At 40.9% G+C, this 19,550-nt stretch overlaps 1 protein-coding gene across 2 annotated transcripts in view; it reads right to left on the bottom strand.

Moving 5' to 3' along the window:
- Positions 1 to 19,550, bottom strand: part of CCDC3 (coiled-coil domain containing 3) — a 76,091-nt gene that overhangs the window by 46,135 nt on the left and 10,406 nt on the right. Inside the window, exon 3 of one of the 2 annotated variants that reach the window (XM_078394264.1) lies at positions 16,485 to 17,398. The exons of the other annotated variant lie outside the window; for it this stretch is intronic. Coding sequence (XP_078250390.1) covers positions 17,336 to 17,398 — 63 coding nt within the window. The 3' untranslated portion in view covers positions 16,485 to 17,335. Of the gene's footprint in view, positions 1 to 16,484; positions 17,399 to 19,550 lie in introns of those variants that run through there. 2 annotated transcript variants of the gene reach the window in all.

Raw genomic sequence — 19,550 nt, forward strand, 5'->3', positions numbered from 1 at the left:
TTGTCTGTGAAACACCCTATGCTGGACTGTACAGATGTTGCCTAAACCTATAAAACATATCCTTTTCTTTCACCTCCTGCCCCTTTCATATCTCTCACTCTCACACACCCTCAACTATTATTTAGCTACAGCTAGGTATATTTCTCTAGTGCTTTTGTTAAGGATGTTCCCAAGACTCCCAACAAAAATCTGAGAAGATATTGCACTGGCAACTGCAAGGGCAGGAACAATTTCAGGGAAAGACTCGGATGTCTCCTACATGCCTGTAATTAATTTTAGCCCATTCCAAAAATTCAGTGTATACATTTGGCACAGCACATGGCTGTTTTCATTTGCGAGATTATCATCGTAGTCTCACATGCTTCTTTCCATGTGAAACTGTCCACTTTTAAGATCTTTTTGTGGAAGTGTCTTATTCATGTCACTGCCTTCTGAGGCAAAAAAAAAAATTCAAAATACAAAAATCATTTCCAACTGCATATTTTAGAATCAATGGCACATTAAAAGAAACACTGTTCTGAGATACTTTTTGAGGTACATTTCATGTTCTGCAGCACCACCTGAGACAGCCAAAGAGATTAGGATGCTTTCTCCTCTGTCAGTGTTCTGCTGGCAATTTTTGGAGGGCTTTTTTTTCCCCAATGGGCTTTCAACTCCTCTGCTGTAAACTATTATGCTTATTACACGTAAGTCAAAATTACTTAAACTCTGATGATGTTTTTAGTTCCAGTTCTGTTTTTCTGCTGTTTTTAGTCTAGAGTGTTATTTCATTTATTTCTTGACTTTTTAATGACTGGATGATGGAGTTGGCTAATATGATTTTCACAGACAATCTGAAATCTCCAGAAAGGAAAACATTATAAACAAAATGGTATTTGGAGCCTTCTAAATGGTTGCTGCCCGAGTGGAATGCGCTGCTCTGAGAAGCCAGGTTGGCCCCTTCCCTCTTCTCCTTCCACTGTCAGGCAAAGACCTTCCTTTCATGCAAACCTTAAAGCAGTAAGTGCCTCAGGAATGTTGTTTACTAAACTTAGAAATTTTTAAATGTTTTTCTAAAGTTTTAAAATTACTTTTATTCTTGACATATGTTTAATTGTGTTTTTTTTAACTATGGTGTTTATATGGTATTTTAAAACTATTGCTCAATAAGAAATATTTAATAATTCTTACGATATTTTAATGAAAAGGACTGGGGAAAGTGCTTGCAAACAGTTCTGTCAGAAGTGCCAAAATAACTATGAACCTAAATAGCTTGGCCACTTGGCTGGTGCAGGCAGGATTTAATGTTCTAGTTTGGCAGTAAAATGTATCGGGCCAGCCCTCTTAAACTTCTTCTTTTGGATAATTGGCTGATTATGATAGGTATACAAATAATACATAAATACATTAATAGATTGTGGTATTGTAAAATACAGTTGGTGACACAGATTGATAATTTCAGAACTATAAGCATATTTCCCCTCTGGGAAAGTCCTTACAAAATCTACTAGGAACAAATGATAACTATCTTTTCACATACTGTTACTGGATGTGTTTTCTTTATTGAATTTTTAGCAACTGTGTCATTTCTCTTATTGCTTTAAAGATGAACAATGATCTATAACTTTGGCACCAGAAAATGTGTGATGCTTGGAAAACCTTGTTATTTCTCGTACAAAGAATGTAAGTTCTTCACAGAGTGTTTATATTTCAGTGGCTTAGCTGATTAAGCAGCTTCATACTGGCTAACTACATGACTGACTGACTGAATGACTGACTGACTGAATCCATACTCTAACTGAATGACAGGGCTAACTAATTGAGCACAGATGACTGGCCACTGACTAAAAAAAAGAGTGGGGAGGGGAGATTCTTAAGTAAAGAGGTGTCACTTTCTTCAAAAACTGAGGAACAATTGTTTGTTGCTGGATTGATTGACAATAACTGCAGCCAGAAAGGTCCCTTCCAGCCAAAATCTCTTAAAGGCAGCATATGAAGGTTGCTAAGTATATACATTTTCTTCACTTAATATTCTGTAACATTTAGGGTTTTGTTTTGTTTTGTTGCAATAGTGAATGTGATGTGAGGGCAAAAATGCAAGGCAATCAAAAAAAAAAAACAATAAAAAACAGGACATGAAATGGTTTTGTCTTTAAGGGTACAAGTCCTAGGACTGCTTAGGAGCTCACTGGGCAGCTTGGCCAATACCTTTTGACCTAGGTTATGTCACAGTGCAGCAGAAATGGGCTATAAAATCCTAGGTAAAGGTAAAGGTTCCCCTTGACAATTTTTGTCCAGTCGTGTTCGACTCTAGGGGGCGGTGCTCATCCCCGTTTCCAAGCCATAGAGCCAGCGTTTTTGTCCGAAGACAATCTTCCGTGATCACATGGCCAGTGCGACTTAGACACGGAACGCTGTTACCTTCCCACCGAGGTGGTCCCTATTTATCTATTTGCATTTGCATGCTTTCGAACCGCTAGGTTGGTGGGAGCTGGGACAAGCGATGGGCACTCACTCTGTCGCGTGGATTCGATCTTACAACTGCTGGTCTTCTGACCCTGCAGCACAGGCTTCTGTGGTTTAGCCCACAGCGCCACCACGTCCCTACAGAAGCTTTAAGTAGAAATAAAATAGACACGATTTTGAAGATTTCAGATATTTGTAGAACTATACTGTATACTATCAAGCCTGGAAAGGCTTCTTTGGAAATTCTGGGAACTGCAGTCCAAAAAACACTAACTTTTCCAAGCTCTGTAAAGGATGTTACTTGTGGTAGATAAAAAACCTGAGCAGAAATAATACAGCTTTCAATATGAAAAGCTAAAGACAGATAGTGCCTGAAATCCTTTGGCTTAGCATAATAGGTCACACTAGAGTAGGCCCACTGAATTAGTGGGGATTGGGTGAGTCAATTCCTCCATGAGTTCCATTCATGCAAACAGGCCTACTCTAGTCACACTTACTAAGTCACATTTACAGTTAGGCCTATTTGAATCCATGGAGGTGGCAAAATTGACTCACCACATCCTCACTGATTCTGACTAGACAAAGCAACAAGATTTTAGCCTGTGTGGGATGCAATTCTGGAGTTCAAACAGGTTATTTTTCTAAGCCCTGAGCTGCATGTGTTTCGCTAGTTAACTACAGCAGGAGAGTGTATTAGACTGGAAGAACTTTTGTCTGTTTAATAGAATCTAAGCATGGATGCCTCAGAATGAGGCTCGTGCTCACAAATCGCTTCTCCAACTTTCCTAACAATTATAGTTGTGAAGAGGAAGCCTGCTTCAAATGAATTAGTTCTGAAGAAGTGGTAGGATCCTGACAGCCACCTATGCACGTCTCTTCAGGGGAGATCAGATACAGCAGATGATACCAGAGAACCATGAACAACACAGTGTATTTGACAGGACTTTTTGAAACATCAGCTCTGGATAATTACCAGCAGCCTTAAGCAACAGAGCAGCATGTTGCCATTCACCCTTGGCTTAGGAGAAGGGTTTGCAGTTAACCCTTTGGAGCTGGGGCACTCATTAGGAATTATCTGGTTGGCCGCTGGGATGGCAAATTGTGAGCATTTCAGGAGCAAAGTACTGTACTGTTTAGTGTGGTGATGCGCCCACTGACAAACTGCTGAAAAAGCTCCTGATGTGTGCTCAGGAAATGGGTTGTAGCACTTATAGTGGCTTCGCTAAAGACCCATGCTGCATTCCTCATACAATATCTTATGCCAAGTTCATTAAATATAATCCAAAGACAAGGGTGGGTGATACGTTTATTAGACCATTAAAATTTCACAAACAGAACCTAGCTTTTAAGTCCTGCGCAACCCTTCATCAGTCTGGCCATTACAGTGCTGCAGAAGAAACATAAAACTTCCAAAAATCATAGCCAGGGATACAGGCCAGGTTCCTCTTATTGTTCTATAAAATAAAAAGAGCAAAGTCCCAGCTTGTCCAGTGCAGCAAAGTGTTATGTGGCACATCACATCTAATGTACAATTTCAATTATGTTATAGTCCACACAGTAAATTGGAGCGGGGGAGTCCTCAAGTGTTTTATGCCCCCAATTGGAAGGGAAGCCTCTGATTAGTCAATCTGTCCCTAGTTACTCTGGACTGCATGTTCCTGTTGCCCTGGATTTCCCTTCAGGGGAATCTGCCCATCACACAGATGGAAAGACATTAATGATGAACTTCATCTAGGCACCATAGACAGGCAACCTCAGGAGGTTTGAGGACCTCAAACATCTATTCCTGGACTTGGTGAGCAGCATCTACTTTCAGGCCCTAAGCTGCTTTCCTTTTATGAAGTTTTTCCCCCAAAAACTGGAAAAAAGACTCATGCCCTCTAATGGCCACAAAAACCTTCTTCTTGTTGTTGTTTAGTCATTTAGTCATGTCTGACTCTTCGTGACCCCATGGACCAGAGCACGTCAGGCCCTCCTGTCTTCCACTGCCTCCCGGAGTTGAGTTAAATTCACTATCCAACCATCTCATCCTCTGTCATCCCCTTCTCCTCCTGCCTTCACACTTTCCCAACATCAGCATCTTTTCCAGGGAGTCGTCTCTTACCTTACGGTTATTGGGGGGACAAGGCAAAAACATCTCTAAAGAGCACATGGGGACTTTTTTAACAAAAACACTTTTGAAAAATTGCAGGGGGAGTGGAGGGGCTGCGGTCCCCTAGGACTCCTGGGGGCTGCATTTGGGGGCCTCTGGTACTGCACATGACCTACATGCCACGACTTTGCCCATCCCTGATCACATCACTTTTTGCATATTCATTGGTTTTATTTGTTTTAAATTTTGTAATGCTGCCCAGAGTAGACTATCTGTCTAGATGGGCGGGGTATAAATCTAATTAATTAATAAATTAACTTATAGCCAAACTTGTTGGAATATTGGGAATGAAGGAAATAAATGAGAAATTCTACCCTTTTGGTTCCCTGTTATTCTATTGTCAAAACCCTTTTGCAGAGGTTCATCGCCAGAAGCAGGAAAAAATAGCCGGGTGATCCATGAGTAGGAACTAAATTCCAGTTTGAGCAACCCCATTATTGCATCACTGAAAGTTACAAATAAAGTAAGCTTTCAGCTTCTCCAGAACTCTTCATTAGGCTTGGAAGATATAAGATTGCAGGGTGTAGGAGGAAAAGAAGCCTAAATTCCCTTCCAAAAATCTGGCTGCATGTAATAATCATTGCAAAGTCCCTTGTCATGGACACTGGATATGTGCTTGTTGTAAAGGACTTTGTAATATCCACTTGTAATTGAGATTATATATCTCCATCACAATACTCATGGGCAAATCTGTCATTGGTCATCACTTCTTCTACCTGGGCTTTATCACACAGGAGGCTTTAGGTGAATTTCAGCCTTTGTTGCACCCTTTACATAAATGAAAGGTGACTGCTTATGACACAGTGGCATAATGAATATACACATTATTTGGCCATGAAAATCAGCCAACAATCTCAAGCACGCTACACTTTGTCTCGGCCTAATTCTTCCATTGGTGTTGTGAGGCTAGAACTAGATGGCTCTCAAGCACAACCCGCTGCCTGATGCAACATATTTTTGATGTCACAAAATGGCAGCAAATTCCTAGTGATCTGAATGGTGCCTGTTCAGTCAGGGGAAAACATTTGAGATTTTTTGCCCCCAATATCAGAATAATTTGGCTGGTTTTGGGGAATCACTTAACAAATGGCATGCTATTTGCTGCTCCACCTCAGAGTTAAAGAGTCTCGGATCATCCCTGTTCTCAAGTACATCACCTCAAACTGCCTGATGGAAAGGTAGGGGAGAAGAGGGACTCATGGAAAATAGTATGGGTGGCCATTTTGCCATGTGAATTAACATTCTCGCCAACATAGGCTTTACATTTCTGTGAAAACTACATCAGTGCCCCCAGTAACATTATGTGGGAAGAATGAATTTGGACAATCTCATACATTTTTAATTATCTCCATCTGTGAAGGCAGATGGAGATATAAATAAACATTGTATCCACAAAAGGGAGCATCCAAGTATGTATTTCATATGTGGACAACGTTTCTGGACAGATTTTAGATATTCACCAGAAGACACTATTTTTGCAAATGTTAATTGGGTATATTTTTAAATTTCAGCCTCGCTCAGATAAATGAAACTATTTTAATTATAGAAGAATGGACAATGCATCACAGTAATACTGATGACACGTTTATGCTGCTGATTTATGATAGCTAAATTTATGTATTTTCCCCTAGGGAACCCTGGGAATTATAGTCTTGTTCAAAAGCTTCTGAGAATTCTCAGTAGGAGATCTCTAGGCTGCTCCAAGAACAATTGAATTTGTGAATAGAATTTGGCACTGTAAAAAATGTTCAAAGAGTATAACTAACATGTAATATAAACTAGTAACATAGTTTAAAGTAATCTATTGCTAAATAAACAATATTTATTTATTATTTATTATTTATAAATAAATATTGTTTATAAAATAAACATAAATAATGTTATTATAAAATAATACTTATTTAATATTTGTCATTGTGGCAATCACCCTGCTTTGGCTCATGTAAGAGGTTATTTGCATGTACCAATGGAAGCTGTTGAGAGGAGGAGCCAGAGAAACCAAAAAGGAGGGGTGAGTCAGATAAGAGAAGTTTAGTGAGTTAATTCAGTCAGTGAGAGTCAGAGATGAGAACCTGAAGAGAAAGGTTAGTCTGTGACAGTTAGAGAGTGTGGTAGAGTTAGGTATCTGGCATCCAAGGAACTGGACCTAACCATTTTTGTTAAGGCAGATTTGGAAGTGATTCATAGTTGCTGCCCCACTTTCAGGAATATACATCTAAGCCATTTCCCCCAAGATGGAACAGAATAACTGGTGGAGGTCTCTTGAGCTTCAGCCAGCACCATCGAAAGGGCATAAGCTGGAGCCAGTGCATACCCTTACATCCCGAACATGTGTTATGTGCCACCCTGCTAGTACTGACTATGGTGATTATTAAAATATATTGTATAGCTGTGCTCAGCAGCAATCAATGTTGAAGGCACAGACATCTGCCCAAATGCTGATCCTAAGTGGGGACCACAAGGCAGTAAAAACTTGGTTAGCTTTTATAAAAGTGTCTATTAAGAGAGAGTGCAATTAGAGCTTGGAAAATTACTTTTTTGGATGTTAGCTCCCAGAATTCACCAGTGAGAATGCTGGCTTGGGTATTCATGGAACAGTTATTCAAAAAATTAACTTTTCCATGCTGCATGTGTAACTCTGTATACCTCAATTACATTAGTGGGACTTACATGAGAGTACAATATGTGTCACATTTACTGAGGCATATAGGGCTACAGCCCTCTTTCAGACTTCCTTGGAGTAAATGCAGAAATGTGCTTCATGCCTCTCTTTTTGCCCCACTGCAAAAGGCAGGCTTATTCATCCACAGTATTAAAGCCCCTTGATGGTATTACACAGCAGTTACAATTTCTTAAAGAATGTGTGACATAGGTCAGCAATGCTTACATTTAGTTCACATCCACTGCTATCTGACGAACATTATCTGGAAAAGGTTCTCATTAATAAGGTTACAAGGATTTCTCCTCTTCTGTTAATGGAGATAATTCTCTAGCTAATGGCAGCTATTTTGATAGTATTACATTATGATGAGGCCTAATCTCTAGTGGGCTCAAAAGTACTTGTTTCATCTAAGCTAGTTCCATTTATTTTTTTGTGAAAGCCGAGGACTTCCTACAACTGCTGTGCATGAATGTGCACTGTTCCCTGACCTTATGTGCAGCACGTTAGCCAAGTTTGTTTAGTTAAGAAGACAAAGGAACATCAATAAGGCCATTAGCATATTTATGAATTGGGCTTAGTTCTCAGCATGTCCCCTGAAATAGAAAAATAAAGAAAAGCCTCCAGACTTGGCCTTATTGCCTGGCGAATAATATAATGCCCAAGCATGTGGAAAGGCCAAGTCTAACCTCAGCTTCTGAAGCAAATGGGTTGGCGAGATCTCTCTCCTTTTCCAACCAGAACAGCATTACATGTAGGTCCAGAACAGAAAGGCAGAACATGGACACCTAGGAACAAATATAGGGAAAAACAGTAACAAGAGATGGGGTTGCAGCAGTCAGAGGTCAGAGAAGAGGTTCAACTGATTGGTAAGAAAGCTCATTAGGCCCATTACACAGTTCATGCCTCTGAAGTAGGACAAATGGAGCTTAGCAATGTATTCTCGAAGGCTTTCATGGCCAGGATCCAATGGTTGTTGTAGGTTTTTTGGACTGTTTGGCCATATTCTGAAGGTTGTTCTTCCTAACGTTTCGCCAGTCTCTGTGGCCGGCATCTTCAGAGGACAGGAGTCAGAACTGTGTCTGTGCTCTGGTGCAATTTTGTGGGATAGTTGAGTATAGCTGTGGGATCGGCTTTTGTCCTTTTCAGGAGATTGGGTGATTATGGTGATCAGCACATTTTTTGTTGTGGGTGTATTGTTGTGATAAGGGGAAGAGATTATCTGTCACTGTGATTGATGGGTGTCATTAGCTGATCTTTTGTGTGTAGTGATCACTGGTCCTTGTGGCTGGGTAGAGTTCGTTGACCTTTTGCAGGCTGTATTTTTTAGTGCTAGAAGCCAGGCTTTGTTGAGTTTTAGACTTTCTTCTTTTTTGTTGAAGCTCTGCTGGTGTTTGTGGATTTCAAAGGCTTCCCTGTGCAGTCTAACATAATGATTGCTAGCATTGTCCAGTACTTCTGTGTTTTGAAATATAATGTCATGTCCAGCTTGTTTCAAGGCATGTTCAGCTACTGCCAATTTTTCCAGTTGTTTTAGTCTGCAGTGTCTCTCATGTTCTTTGATTCTGGTGTGGATGCTACGTTTTGTGGTTCCAGATATACATTGACATTTCTTATCAAGCGAGAGTGGAGAGAGCAGGAGAGAGAAAAGGGATGAAGTTCTGTGACTAGCTTTTGTAGCTCCTCATCACAGCAAGTGGTTTTATTAAGACTCACCAACCCATGTCTTTGAGAAAGGAACCCTGAAAGAATGATTGAAGTCCTGTTGCTTAGTATTGTACGTCACACTAGAACTAGGCCCATTGAATCACTGGGTTCCATTGATTCAAATGGGCCTACTCTAGTTTTGACTTACTTTAGTGTAGTAGGTTGCAACTAGAGGTGACCCATTTGACTCAATGGAACTTACAGAGGACTTGATTCACCAGGTCACCCCTGATTTAATGGGCTACTCTAGTGTGACTTACTATGCTAAGCACCAGATTTCAGCCAATATATTGCAAGACTCATTAGGTGTCCAATACTACTTCCCAGTTCTCTCTCTCCCAAGAGCAGGAATATGTGTTCCACAGCCATCATTCACTCCAGCCTCACTGACCATATTTCCGATCTGGCGGCCACTGAGGGAAACAAAAAGAAGTTTCCAACTTTTTCTCGTTCATCCCAGTTCTGTAGCCACTAAACAACCCTTCTGAAATTTGCACATGTCTTGCCTATGGACACCACCAAATGTCCATGCCATTTTCACACCAACAGCCAGGAACTAAAGACATAATGAGCTAGCAAGGGGAAGCGAACCCTGTTTCTGTTCTCAAATTTGAATACTCTGTGCCTGTCTTTTCAAAATGTTGCAGATTTCTTCATGTACCATTTTTACAATTCCCCGTTTAAAAACCAAAGAGAGAGAATTAGCACCTCCAAAGGATGCAAATATAGCCAATCTGAATTAAAAGTAAAGTCTAGCAACATGGCCAGGATTGTGAAAATTTTTCCTTTTGTTTCCCCTATTGCAGATTCTTAATTCGTCTGTCTACCTGAATATTCCACAAAGGAGGAGAAAAAAGAAAAAGACAGCTGAGGTCTGGAAGCCAACTATCTTTTTTCTTTCTTTTTTAAATGTAGGAACACAGCAGCACTTTTAATGCACATTATCTCTTTCTCTTATCCATCCTGGAGATAGGCCAGCAAGCAGGTCCCTCAGGAACGCAGCTCTGTGAACAAAAAGGTCTTCAATGTGCAATTATAAGGCTGTGCAAGGAAACCCATGAAAAGAGAGCAGATTGTTACAAATCCACTTTCAAAAGCTCAGCAGCACACTAGATAAACCCTCTGCTGCTGACAAAAGCCCAGGTTTTTGCGGGATTACATGTTTATTATACAGCCTTTACCAACAATACCTTACTATGCATATAGTTCTTTACATGAAAGGTGAAAATGGAACAACACAGAGGCACAGGCTGGCTACCCGAGAGGAGCCAGAAGCCTTTTCTCCATTGAAACTTTTTGCTCATTCCTTGATTGGGTCATAAGAATTTCTTTCCTTTTGATCGATATAAACAGCTGTTGGGCCATTTAGTTTGACTGGCAATGGTTAAGGCCCATAGAGCAACCCATTATTTTTAACTGACTATTTTGTTCCCTGGAGCATGTGGTTCTTGAGGCCTTTAAAAGAATGCCCCAGTCTAAAAGGTCTTAATCTCCCCTGTGATCTGCTTGCCTCCAGGGCTGGGAGAATGAGTGTTCCAAGACCAACTAAATGTTTTCATTACCTTTGAAGTGTTTGTCTATGTATCTCGGAGATCATAAACTCCAATCTATTTAACTGCTGTACCTTCTTTGGACCAGAATAACTCCTATGGCTTACCACAGAGGAATCTCTAACTAGTTTGCAGAGTGCTCCAATGGGGAGCTATAGAAGCTAAACTGGTTGACATTCCCTAAAAAGAAAAATATGTTCATGGACAGAGGTGGGTGGATGACAGATCTCAGTGTATGGATCAGTCACTTGACAATTTGCAATTGATGGGCAAGGATTTTTGGCTCTCATTTTATTTGAGTGAGTGAGTCAGGGAGTAAGTGATTTACTGCCCCATTAGTGCTAGTACTACTCTGGGTGGTTTACAGATTCAAACTAAAAACCCACAAAACCCCAAGTAACAGAATACATTCAACAATATGGCAACGCTCAAGTATAGGTCTTAAATTCAAACAAAAATAGGAGGGGGATTAAAATTAACAGCATCCGAGAAAATCAGTTGTTGGAGGCAGCTTGGAATAATTCTGCTTTCCTCAACATAAGGCGCGAAGGAGGCTGGCGTATCTCCATGCATAAATTATTCCAGAGACTGGGGGCCAACACCAAAAATGGCTGATTCCTTGTCATCACCTTTTTGGACTGCCTCAGTGTGGCCACTTTTAACACCAAGGACTGAGCGGAACAGGTGAAATGTGTAGCTGATTTCTTGATTCCAAAAAGTGTAGAGGTCCTAAACTGTTACGATCTTTATAGGTCATAACCAGCACCTTGAATTAAGCATGGAAAATGACAGGGAGCCAATGAAGGTATACCATGACTGGGAATATATAACTGAATTTACTGTTCCCTGAAGCAGTAGTATCTCCATCTTATCTAGATTCAGTTTCAATTTATTGGCCCTCATCCAGTCCATTATCAGCAAAAGACAGCGCTTAAGGACTTGTGCAGTGTCACCTGCAGATGAAGCAAAGGAGAGACAGAGCTACATGTTACAGCATACTGGTAACAGCAGTCGCCAAATCTCCATATGACTTCTCCCAGTGGTTTTGTGTAGCTGTCAAACAGTTGCTTAACAATTGTTTTGTTCTTCCAAGTTGGAACTGACTTGTAGCAGCCCTAATACGGCTATCTCTTGCAGTTTTTACAACCTCACGTGCTGTCTCCAGTAGATGTGTCTGGGAGGGGCCTTTCTGGGCTGAGGGGTGACTGTAAATCTATCCAGCAGTAACCAATCACTCCCTCCTGAATGCAGAGAGAGCCCCACCTTTCTACTCAGTGTTTTTCCCCTCTCGAGAGTCCTTTGAAAACTGTTGCTGAAAGCAGTCATGTTTGTCAGTTTGCTGCTCAAATGTAAATAAATGAAACCCCTTTTATCCTATCTCCTACTGATGTCTCAGAGTGAGTTATTGAGACTGTTAAGTGACAGCTTAATGAGAAAGGGGTGGACTACTCTGGGAAACCTGAAATGATTCTGCTCTCCAACTCCCTGCACTTCTGCTGTGCAGCTAGAGGAATTTAACCAAAAACTCAAAACTGTGCAACACTTTCAAAGTGAGTGAGATATATGAGGAATGGTTTTACCACTGCTGCCATTGCCACCACTGCCACTACCAAGTTTCCATGGATAAGCAGGAATTCTAATTCTGCTCTCCTGAATATATCACTCTATCCGCAGCATTATACTGGGTTATCCCTGTTTTAGAACAGCAGCAGCAAAATGGTGCCTCTGTCATACATTATTTTGTTGAAACTAAGAATACTTAGAACAACAGTTGCCAAACTTTTTAGTACCATGCCCCCATTGGGTTTTTGAGAAACCCTCATGTCTCTCTACCCCTCTTTTACCACCATCCAACCCCTTTTAACAAAATGAACACCAAAAAAACTTGGTAATTTTAAAAAAAATTTAAAAATGTTAAAAAAAGAAAAATAAGAATAAATCATTTATCTTGTTATGAATAGTTGATAAAAAATGGAATTTACCTTAAGAAACAGCAGAAATAAAATGATATGCACACATGCATTTGCCACTGGGAAAGCTTAGCTGAGTAATTAGTGAGGGACGAGGAACCAGTGACTCAGAACAGAACAGGCAAGAACGTCCAAAGGACATATCAACCCCTACCATAATGCTGATCACCCTGAGCGGACAGAGGGTGTGGGTTTTTGTTTTGTTTTGGCACTTAGGTGTGTCACCCTCTGATCTTTTACATCAACATAGACCATGGCCAACAGTCTTGGGATGTTGGGAGGTCTATTTCCAATTAATTTATTTTCCTCCAAATTCTACAAAAAAAAGGGGGTGGTATATCTGTTAGGTTGCTAAGCGTTTCTTTGGGGGCTGCCCCAACATATTTAGTCCATTCAATATGGTGGGAAAATCCTAAAGTCTAGTAGGACTCATAGCCCCTTGGAAGTAATGTCTTCACGTCCCCCGGGGAGAGGTGGGGGGGTTAAAGTCTGTGAGTTCCAGTCAATCCTGGCACTCAAACCAAATTCCTGGACTCAGATTTCTTCAGTTCTAAATGCTGAAAAACATCTACTTCTGCTTCATTGACTATGCAAAAGCCTTTGACTGTGTGGACCACAGCAAACTATGGCAAGTCCTAAAAGAAATGGGTGTGCCTGACCACCTTATCCATCTCCTGAGAAACCTATATGTCGGAAAGGAAGCAACAGTTAGAACTGGATATGGAACAACGGATTGGTTCAAAATTGGGAAAGCAGTACGACAAGGCTGTATACTGTCACCCTGCTTATTTAACTTATATGCAGAATACATCATGCGGAAGGCTGGACTGGAGGAATCCCAAGCTGGAATTAAGACTGCAGGAAGAAATATCAACAACCTCCGATATGCAGATGATACCACTCTGATGGCGGAAAGTGAGGAGGAACTAAAGAACCTTGTAATGAGGGTGAAAGACAAGAGTGCAAAAAACGGCCTGAAACTCAACATCAAAAAAACTAAGATCATGGCCACTGGTCCCATCATCTCCTGGGAAATAGAAGGGGAAGATATGGAGGCAGTGACAGATTTTACTTTCTTGGGCTCCATGATCACTGCAGATGGAGACAGCAGCCCCGAAATTAAAAGACGCCTGCTTCTTGGGAGAAAGCAATGACAAACCTTGACAGCATCTTAAAAAGCAGAGACATCACCTTGCTAAAAAAAGTCCGAATAGTCAAAGCTATGTTTTTTCCTGTAGTGTTGTATGGAAGTGAGAGCTGGACCATAAAGAAAGCTGACCGCCAAAGAATTGATGCCTTTGAATTGTGGTGCCTGAGGAGACTCTTCAGAGTTCCCTGGACTGCAAAGAGAACAAACCTATCAATTCTAAAGGAAATTAACCCCGAGTGCTCATTGGAAGGACAGATCCTGAAGCTGAGGCTCCAGTACTTTGGCCATCTCATGAGAAGAGAAGACTCCTTGGAAAAGACTTTGATGTTGGGAAAGTGTGAAGGCAAGAGGAGAAGGGGACGACCGAGGATGAGATGGTTGGACAGTGTCATCGAAGCAACCAACATGAATTTGACACAACTCCGGGAGGCGGTGGAGGATAGGAGGGCCTGGCGTGCTCTGGTCCATGGGGTCACGAAGAGTCGGACACGACTAAATGACTGAACAAACAAACAAAAATGCTGAATCTGGGGGTTCTAGTAAAAATATATATATATTAGTTTATTTATTTATTTATTGGCTTTTACCCTGCCCATTTAGATTCAATGAATCTACTCAGGGCGGCTTACAGTCCGAGGTAAAGGCAAATAAGGTAAATCCTGCAAGTCCAAGATGTGCCTCTCTATGCTCCTGGATACACTTGGTTTGTACTACTGTGCTATATATGAGAGGAATGCAGAGATGTGTATTATTGTTTCAGAATGTCACTTCTAGAAGACGAAGGAAGTAATGCTCGGTCATACACAGCCAAGAACTCCACATTCATTATGGTACTGGCCTTCCTATTTATTTGACATGTCAGAGAGCAGAGCTCAAAGGACAGCAAATGGCATTTTCTTTCTCCTCACCAGCCACTGCTTCTCTCGGGAATCTTACAGAATCCACAGTGGCACATGTGATGCCCCAGGGCAGACAGTCTGCAATGTCTGGCTTCAAGGAAGGACTTTGTGGAGCCAGTCCTTAGGTCCTTATCAATTCAATGAAGCACTTCATGCCACTGCTTCTGCTCTCCATAGTGCCCTTGGGCCCTTTCTGTCTCTCCCTCTCTGAGTGAGACAGAGAAAAGATGGTGATGGTAAAGTGACACGATCGGGGGGATGCAAGAATGTGGCAGCAACATGAGGACAGTGGTAGTAGTTTGCCTCATGCCTGAGTTGATGGGACAGCTCAGGTTGCTACTCTGCACATCTAGCAGGAGGGGGCACCACATATCCCAATGGTTCCACATAAGGCCCCCACCCATTTTTTCAGAGGCTGCTCAGAAACACAATTCTCCCTCAAGACAGAGCTCACGTTCTTTGTTCCCTTGCTTTTAAGCAGAAGGGGTGTTTATAAACTTCTGCTGCACTGCCAAATTTTGGCAAAACTGAGCAGCAGAAGGGTGATGACGACCCTGTTGGATTCCAAGGGCCTCTGGGCCTGACGAACTCACAGAAAGCTCTCTGTGAAGCTGCAAGTGAGCGGGAAAGAATAGATACGTGCAATAAATAAATTAATAAGTAGTGCAAGGAAAATAGCTAAACAGAGCATTAGCATATTATGAAAACAGAGTTGGAAACCTGTTCCCAAACACAAAGACAACATTCAGATATACAGGCCCTCCACTACAGTCTGAATAAAACAACTCAGGAAAAAATACCTGTGCCATGTGATTTTGATGCAATGTATAGGTGGATACATAATATGTATTATTATGGACACGGTTTAAGAACCTCTGGAATGCAACGATTTGTATAGCTGCAAATGACAAGAAAGGTGAGTTTGGTTGAAAGTGTGTCATTCCTTCTAACATTAAATCTGTCTAAAAAATACCTGCCTACAATGCAACAATAAATTACCTTCAGCAACCCATCAATTACCCTAACAACAGGGTCCACAAGTCCAGGCCAAGAAGTCCCCAGTCTACAGAGCAATTTCCAAAGGAGGTTTTTATTTTTCTTAAGTGCATTGCAAAAGAGGGAGGTGGGAAGCAATGTACATATGCTGTTTTGCTTGCCTAGGAGAGTATTTTTCAGATACAAGACCAAAGAAGAAGAGCCTGAGGCTTTTCATATGTTGTCATCCTCCTGCCAGGGGTTCCTCTCTCTGAGGGCCTTTTGCAGCTCTTTAGCTGACTTTGTCAATTGAGTGACTGTGGAAGGAAGGAAGGAAGGAAGGAAGGAAGGAAGGAAGGAAGGAAGGAAGGAAGGAAGGAAGGAAGGAAGGAAGGAAGGAAGGAAGGAAGGAAGGAAGGAAGGAAGGAAGGAAATCTGCAGGGCAAACTTAATCAATTTAACTAGGAGACCCTAATGGAATCAATATTTAGGATAGAGTAAGATCTGTCAGGATTGAAGTGCAATGGGTTTCTTATGGAATCCAAACAGTTTCCCCACAACCAGAGAACTCTCTGAATTGTTCAGTGCAAAGTATACATTGCCTTTATCCCATACCAATAACTTTAAATGGAAGACTTAACTTTTTCCTAAATGACAATGCCCACGTGGTGCTTTAGTAGCAGTGATCCATTTTGGGGAGGGATATGGAGAAAACCATTTTAAAGTGGTCAAAATGTAATCTGTGGTCCAGCATTGGGGATGGATACCTGATTTCCCAACTCTATGGAACAGTTTTAGAGAATGCATGGGGTGGGTGGGAGGTAAAACTTGGTGGAATACACCTCTTTCCAATTCTGCTAAAGCATCGTCAATGGAATCACCTCACTGGATTCTATTCATTGTAGTATGTACTTGAACAGTGCCTTTAAACTGGGAGATTCTACCTAGCAGTTAGCCAGCAAGGTTTACACCAGTGGTTTTCAATAGCTGCTACATATATCACAGGGATCTCAACAGTATTATTCTAATTCTTAACTTATATTAGAATCATTATTTTTGTTTGCCCATGCTTCAGTCATAGCGAAGACATTTATTCCCAATAAGACTCCTTTGTTTTTAAATTTTACTACCTTTATTGTTAACATACTGTAGCAGTAAAGTTCACAGTCAGTAGTATTACAACATTCAGCTACAGTTGGAATTATTATTTTTGTTTGCAATAATTTTGTTTGCATTTATTCCCAACAATGGTTTTGTTCTTTTGTATTAAAACTTACTGTAAAGAATAAATATAATAATAATGTGATGCCTGAAAACACGCGTCCTTCTTAGAAAAAGCAGCCACTTTGTTCGTATTGTAGAAGGGCCCTAGTCCTTTGATGCTGTAATTGATGATACATAACATATGAACAATTGAGAAACCTATCACTGTGAAATCTGATGCGGTACTTCCTGTGAGACCATTCATGCACTGAATCTACTTTTAAAACGTATATGAAAAAAAAACATTTAAAATGCACATACTGTCATCTTTTCTTAAAGAAAGCCTGAATATGGAATCTGAGGATCTATGCATTTTTTAAAATATTGCTTCTTTGAGGAAATGCTTCCATATGTAAAGAAAAGAGTGCAACTGATGTGTTTTAAGATGTGGAAATAAAAAAGTGCCCAAGTATCTCTATTTAAATATCGATTCAAACAGCCGTTTCTTTGCTTTGTAATCTGCTCACAGCTGCAAGAGGTTGGGGCATGACAGCTGAAGCTTAGCTTTTCACACATTTTCTTCTCAGTTTCCAGTGCTGCCACTGGGAGTGTTCACATGTTCCTTCTATTCTTCAAGTTCCTGGGCCAGATTCATTGCTAATATATAGAACCCCAACTCTGTAGCACACTGAAATTAATAGGGCAAGAATATAGAGCAAGAATTCTGGCAAAGCTCTGCAGACAGGGAGGATAGAAAGCCACCGCCACCGCCCTCACCACTGCCCCCATCTTCCAAAATCTTCCAAACAACAAAGCCCCTAGCCATACTAGCCACAGGATTATGGGAGTTTTGATCCCCCAAAAAGGTAACAATAAACAGTAACTTTTCCATCCTCCGTTACAGAGAGATGGCTCCTATTACCATTCTTCTCTTTTTCTTTTCCCCGTACAGTCCAAATAAATCCTTAGATTTTAAATTCCTTGGGACAGGGGCTTGCCTTTATATTCTTCTCCGGTGGTTCCCAAATGGAAGACTGTGGATGATGTTATTGATTGGTTAGCAATGCCGTAATTAGCAGAGGGGAGTGAAATGGGTGAACTAATCATAAAGAGAGACCTGAAGAAAATTCCTAGTGATGGAATCATTCCCCCTTTTCCTTGAAACATGCCAGCTATTAAAGATCAGGTGCAATCTGTATCATGAATAAACATACTAATAGTAACAAGCACCATATAAGGTCTTTGTTGTTATGCTCCATCAAGTCACTGTCAACCTATGGTTACCCCCATGAATTAATGGCTTCCAGGAAGCCCTCTCATTAACAGCCCTGATCAAATCTTGCAGACAGTGGTATCCTATATTAAATCAACATGCTTCATATTTGGTCTTCCTCTTTTCTGTCTTCAGCTTATCCTGGCATTATTGTCTTTTTACAACTATTCTTGTTTTTTCATGATATGCCCAAAATTAGCTTTGTTTTAGTCATATTAGCTTCAGGTTAGAGGTCAAGCTTGACTTGATCTAGAACCCTCAGAACATTTACAGTGGTGCCTCGCTTAGCGACGTTAATCCATTCCAGGAAAAACGTTGCTAAGCGATTTAATCGCTAAGCAATTTTTAAAAGCCCATAGAAATGCATTAAAATGTGTTTAATGCGTTCCTATGGGCTTAAAAACTGACCTTATGCAAAGATCCTCCATAGGGGCGGCCATGTTTGGTGCCTCTAAAGCAAGGCAAAACAGCGGGTGGCCATTTTGGAACCACCGATCAGCTGTGCAAAAAGGGTCGCTTTGCCATGATCACTTCCCCGCGATCATGGCAAAGTGTTTTTCCCCATAGGGGTCATCGCTAAGCAATAATAATAATATAATTTATTGTCATTGTAAGTATATACACAGTATACCCATACAACGAAATTCACAGACACCCAGAGACCAGACACATGCACACACATAACATTCCCCAAACACTCCCCACCCACTAAAAAATTCCCCACTAAAAATACAAACATCTACACCTCAGGCCAAGTAACACAGTCCAACTAATTATTCACTACTGGTGGTCTTTAAGCTCATTATTAATTGCAATTATAGCTCTAGGATAAAAACTATTTAGAAAACGTGTGGTCCGAGTCTTAATTGTTCTATATCTTCTGCCAGACGGTAACAGTTCAAAAAAGTTATAAGCAGGATGGGAAGAGTCTCTCAGGATGCTGTGTGACTTCCTCAGACAGCGGGATGTGAAGATGTCATCCAGGGTTGGTAGCTGGAGCCCGATGATATTCTGGGCAATTTTAATGGTTCTCTGTAGAGCTTTTTTGTCCGCTACAGAGCTACTCCCAAACCATGCCAGAATGCCATAGGTTAGGACACTCTCAATGGTGCTACGATAGTAGGACAGAAGTAAATGCTGTGATAAATTTAACTTCCCGAGCATTCTCAGGAAATACAGCCTCTTCTGTGCCTTCTTTATTAGCATGTTGCCATTTATAGTCCATGAGAGGTCCTCTGAGATGTAAGTACCCAGAAATTTAAAACTACCAACTCTCTCCACTTCCTCACCAAAACCCCATCGCTAAGCGATTTCATTGCTCAACGGAGCGATCGCTAAGTGAGGCACCACTATATTTATCTTTCTGGTAATCAGTCATATCCATGAGCATTTGACAGATGCTATCGATTCACTAGATGTTTTAAATGGCCTGCTTAAATTATCATTTGCTATGTTTTCAATGATAGGTTAATAGTCTGGATAACAGAAAAGACAAGAAACCCCTGTTCTACTCTGTAAAGTGTATTCTTCTCTGATGTTCCTACACAACTGACAAATAGAAATATAG

This window comes from Pogona vitticeps, chromosome 5, assembly GCF_051106095.1.
Source record: "Pogona vitticeps strain Pit_001003342236 chromosome 5, PviZW2.1, whole genome shotgun sequence".
Lineage (NCBI taxonomy): Eukaryota > Metazoa > Chordata > Lepidosauria > Squamata > Agamidae > Pogona > Pogona vitticeps.